Raw genomic sequence first — 5743 nt, forward strand, 5'->3', positions numbered from 1 at the left:
CCGGGGACATCAGTGGCTGCGGCCACTGCTCTCTGTCCCCTAGGCCGCGGCCACAGCCCATTTTCAGCACCTGAAAATGTGTTGTTTTTCCAAACAGTTCCAAACCCTCCCAAATGATTTTGTCACTCCCAAAACACATTACTGGGGTTAAAATCATATCTCCAACAGCCATATTTCATAATGGCCTTATAAAATCCAATCTCAAATGTGTAACATATAATATACACATTATTGGGTAATATTTGGGAGTTACAAATTTGCAACTGATTTTGTAACTCCAAAATATGTCACATTTGGGCACACACATGTGTCCAATTTTGTGACTCTCAATAATATGTTACAAGGTGTGACAAATCACATTTTGTCACATTATTTAATCTAATATTATATTATATGAAATAATATAACAGTATGATGGGCCTTCTGCCCACTAGGATGCACCATCTCATTGTCATGCATCGATCGAGTGAGTACCAAGATGAGTGTCGATTGAAACTTGTGAAGCATTAATTTCCTCTCAACGAATGTACCAAACTGTTGACGCGGTTCTTCGCCAGTAGTAGATTAAGAAATCTAATAGGGATATTAGTGCTAAATTGTAAACCCTAATGAAATAATAAGAACCCTTTCGTACACACAAAACTTTTACGTGGTTCAGTGGTTGAAATCCTCCTAGTCCACGAGACAGTATTATTGCTTTTCTCTCACAATTTATGCAGAGTTTTAGTAATACGAAAAGGCAGTCCCATTTCCTGTCCATTATCCCTGATATTTGTAGGGGAATTTCCTTGACAGGTTTGGGTAACCGCATGAATAAATAAGGTATACATTTAATACAAATTATTCCCATTTACACTGGGATATGATTTGATAACAGAATAGAGTATACTCTTGCTATCTCAGATAATGAATGATAGATGTGCAAAACAGCCTGGGCATTAATGAGCGTATAAGGAGCCTTTGAATCTCTTGGGATCCTTTAGTATGCGTTCTGACCAGGTTTCCATGAGCTGGATATCTCACCTGAGCTAGTGCTCAAAGACTATATGAGCCTTAGTTTGTATTAAACTCAGAGCGCCCAAATGTGGATTTGGCCATTTTAGGTCTTGAACTGGATTGTTATCCTAAGAGGTGGTCTGACAACCATCTGTACGTCATGTAGTCAGGTCCCAACTCTAGCTGCTCACATCATTGTTAACCAAACGTTCTACTTGGCTTCTTTTCCACGTATTCATATGCCAGTTGTACTTGAACTAAGTGACTAGACTTGTGCTATTTGTTAGGGCACAATAACGGTAATACAGAAACTTTTTTTATAAAAATACGTTAACTAAAAATTTAATTCATAAACATATTACTCTGATGTTTTAATTCAACTTTACTATTTGCAGAGTGATATTAGGGCTCCCACTCTCTCTTCTACATGATATCCACCCCTCCCACTCTCCCTTCTACACGAACTCCACCTCTCCTGTCTACACAGTTTCAACTTTTCTTCTCTTCCAACTCCGGTGACAGCCATTGCCGGAGCTGTAAACCTTCGAAATCAAGCATATATCTAGTCCCATCGAATCCACATTTACAAAGGGCTTTGCCATAGCCATCTCTGCTACAACTAGGTTGAAATCTCTGCAAGTTTAAGGTGTGTTCTAAGCTTAGTCAATTATAATATGATTTTAATAAACTAATTTCTATTCTACCACACTAAATTGAATTAAAAGTCTGCCACTCACCAATGAAATTTTGGTTTCTTAAAAAAAAACAAAATTAATTGTTTCATTTGATTGAATTTGAATATGTTGCTCTAAATGCGCAGGTTTCTGCAATATTATTCATAAAACAAGCTAATGGAAGTGATTGGGATAACAAGCGATTGTCAATTTCTTGAAATGAGGTAAATATGAATTTATGGGTTGTTGATTAGGTTGATGACTAGTTCCTTAAGGGGTAATAAAGGTTGCTGACAAGCTTGTTTAAGAGTTTCTCTATGTTTTTGTATATTTTTTTGATTGATTTGGTTGGATCTGAATGGGTTGCTGTAAATTCTTAGGTTGCTGCAAACAAGAAATTGGCAGTGAGTGGGATAACAAGCGATTAACAATTTCTTGAAATGAGGTAAATCTAAATTTCTGGGTTGTTGATTAGGTTGCTGACTTGTTCCTTAAGGGATAATAAAGGTTTCTGACAGGCTTGTTTAAGAGTGTCTCTATTTTTTGTATATTTTTTTGATTGATTTGGATGAATCTGAATGGGGCTGTAAATGCTTAGGTTGCTGCAAACCAGCAATTGGCAGTGAGTGGGATAACAAGCGATTGTCAATTTCTTGAAATGAGGTAAATCTAAATTTCTGGGTTGCTAATTAGGTTGCTGACTAGTTCCTTAAGGGGTAATAAAGGTTGCTGACAAGCCCGCTTAAGATTTTTTTCTATTTTTTGTATATTTTTTTGATTGATCTGGTTGAATCTGAATGAGTTGCTATAAATGTTTTGGTTGCTGCAAACATTTTCATGAAACAAGGAATTGGAAGAAGGTGTGAGGACAAGAAATTGTCAATATCTTGGGATTTAAAGAAGAGTGATTAAAAGGAGGTAAATATGATTTTATACTTTGCTTAGAACAATTGGTAGCTTAATTGGGTGTTTCAAAGGTTGCTCTAAATATTGTACATGTTTCTGATTGTTTGCTTATGTTACTTATAATGATTTGAAGAGGTTACTTAAGAGTTTCTTTATTTGCTTAAGGGGTTATAAAGATTGTTGAATAGGTTTCTTCTTTGTTGTTTAATGTGTTAAAAAAGTTGCGGAAGAGGTTGCTTAATGGGCGCTTAAGGATTGATCATCAATGTTTTCTTAAAGATTGTGAGTTACTTGATAAGTTTCTTATATGTTGTTTACAAGGTTTATCTTGGTTGCAGGAAATGGATAGCATGGCAGTTTCACTCAAACACAATGGGCAATGGGATCAAAACAAAAACTATATCAACATTGATGTCTATGGAATAGTAATTCAAAATGACTACAACTACAACAACCTAATTGGTATGATATGCAATGAATTGAAGCTGCAACTTGAATAACAATTTTTGACAATACAATATCTAGTTAAAGATGGATACCCTCCTTTAAAAATAGTTGATGATTCACAACTAAACTTCTACATAGAGTTGAAGACACTTCACCAAAATACTGCTTTTGTGTCAGTCAAACGTGTCAATCAACGCAGTTGACTGACGCCATTGACCGAGAATCAACATTTGTGGCAGTTGAGGACTGCCACAAATGCAAGGACATTTTCGTTAGTGATAACACTGACGCTGTTAATTGGAGAAATTCGCGTCAGTGGCCAACTGACGCCGTTTACACACTGTTTGCGTCAGCGAGCAACTGACGCTAACGATGTGTTGGCGTCAGTGGGGCACTAACGCAAACGATAAGAAAAACGCGCGTTTTGCTTAACCGTTTGCATCAGTGCCCCACTGACGCAAACACGCTGTTAGCGTCAGTTACCCACTAACGCATACAATCTGCCAGTAATAATTCCCAGCCATCGTCCCCGAGCCCCTCATTCTCCCGAATTCGAAAACATAGGTTTTCTCCCAACAACCATCGGCGCCTCCAACTTTCTTGACCTATTTTAGTGAGTTGTTTTTTTTATTTTAAGATTAAATTGATGAATATAATATGTTTATGAACCTTATACATAGTTTTTTTTTAATTTTTTGTATAGATTTTTTATTTTGAAGATTATTATTTTTGATCAATCAAAACCCGAAAACCCTCTTGGTTTTTTTCTCTGACTGGGTTCGCAGGGGTCATGTAGGTGGCTGGGGTCGCGAGGGTTGTGCGCGGTGGCTGAGGTCGCGAGGGTTAAGAGGTGGGTAGCGGGGGACTGGGTACAGGGGACTGGGGTCGCTTGGAGTGGCATAGGGTGGCTAGGGGCTGGGTACACGGAGTCGGGGTTCATAGCATTTTTTTTATTTTCTAAATGTAGCATTTGCGCCAGTGCCCAACTGCCACATTTGTGACAGTTGGGCACTAATGTAAATGGCAGGCTACTTTGCATCATGGGATTTTGCGTTAGTTTCAAAATTGACGCAAAAAATCAATTGTGGCAGTTAGGAACTGTCACAAATGACCTTTTTTGTAGTAGTGAGAAAAAGAAAACGAATATCACAAAATACCCTTTGTGTCTCACAATTGAAATTAATTCAATGGAGAAATCTTTTTTCTCAACTAGGAGTATATCAACACATAATCAACTATATAATGAAGTTGCACAAACATAAGAAGCAACATCAAATTTAGATGATGAACCAATTGTTGAGTGTGTTGCTGAAGAGGTTGCAAACTTTATTGATTATGTAGAACTAGTCTCCAATCAGATTATAGAAATGATAGATGAAAGAAACATAAATAATGAAGAAGAAGTGATTGACATTGATGACGATTTAGTCATCACCAACAACCGTCACCAAGAGATCGCTTTGTCTCAAATATATAAGGACAAAGAAACATTGAAGACCATTTTGGGCCATTATGCGATCAATGACCATTTCCAGTATTGTGTACAAAAGTCATGGAAAAAGGAGTATCTAGTTGCTTTCCTTGATAAAAATTACAAGTGGATGTTACGAGCATCAAATAATGGTAACACAAATCAATTCATGATTAGAAAGTTCAGCCACATTCAAACTTGTGCTTTGGAGATAAGATTAAAAGACAACGTCAAGCAACGTCGAATCATTGCAGATATGATAAAGCACAAGTTCACAAACATCAAAACAAAGTACATAACTGCTGATATAGTTAGGGACTTGAAACATGATCATGAAGTGCAATTCAAATACAGCAAAGCTTGGAGATCTGGAGAAAAAGCTATTTAAAAAGTGAGAGGAAAAGCAACTGAATCTTATGTAGAATTGCATAGTTATCTGTATATGTTGCATCGCACAAATCCAGGATCCTATATTGTACTAAAATCAGATGAAGATGACATGTTTTTATATGATTTTGTAGCATTGAATGCTTCAATGAAAGGCTGGCCCTATTGCATACGTGTTGTAATAGTTTATGGGACTTTCTTAAAATTAGCATATGGAGGGACATTATTGGTTGCAGCAACTCAAGATGTTGAAGGTAAAATCTTCCCCCTAGCATTTTGTGTAGTTGATTCAGAGAATGATGATTCTTGGGAGTTGTTCTTTGACAAGTTTAGGAAAGCTTATGCTGTAAGAGAAGATATGAGCATCGTATGTGACCGACATGAAAGCATTATAAAAGCAACCATCATGGTGTACCTAGAAGTACCACATGGGCCTTGCACCTTCCATCTGCTCATAAACATCAAAAACAAGTTCAAGAAGAACTCAAAAAAGTTCAAGGATACATTTTTTGCAGTTGCGAATGCATGCACTATGAAAAATTTTGAGTACAAGATGAGAGAACTTGATAAGATTGGCAAAAGAATACGACCTTGCCTACAACAAATTGGGTATCACAAATGGGCAAGGATTCACTCTCCAAACAATAGATACTCAAACATGACATCAAACATTGTAGAATCTTTGAATTATGCAATTGTAGTAGTAAGAGAGCTACCAATTTGTACGATGCTAGGGTGTTTACGAGCTTTGGTGCAACAGTGGAGTTGGACTAATAGGAACATAGCAAATTCAACCTCCACAAAGTTCACTGACAATCATGATATGATCCTGAATGAAAACTACATCTACTCATTAAGTTAA

The 5743-nt window shown here is 36.9% G+C and overlaps 1 protein-coding gene across 1 annotated transcript; it reads left to right on the forward strand.

The window, feature by feature from the left end:
• Nucleotides 1-4936: 4936 nt before the first annotated feature.
• Nucleotides 4937-5743, forward strand: LOC133831380 (uncharacterized). Its single transcript, XM_062261652.1, has one exon. It carries the CDS (start codon nt 4937-4939, stop codon nt 5741-5743), a length of 807 nt encoding a protein of 268 aa, XP_062117636.1.

This window comes from Humulus lupulus, chromosome 1 (assembly GCF_963169125.1).
Source record: "Humulus lupulus chromosome 1, drHumLupu1.1, whole genome shotgun sequence".
In the NCBI taxonomy this organism is placed as follows: domain Eukaryota; kingdom Viridiplantae; phylum Streptophyta; class Magnoliopsida; order Rosales; family Cannabaceae; genus Humulus; species Humulus lupulus.

Bases quoted from the DNA above. Each gene is read 5' to 3' on its own strand.
- LOC133831380 (XM_062261652.1), top strand. From the start codon at position 4,937: ATGTTGCATCGCACAAATCCAGGATCCTATATTGTACTAAAATCAGAT.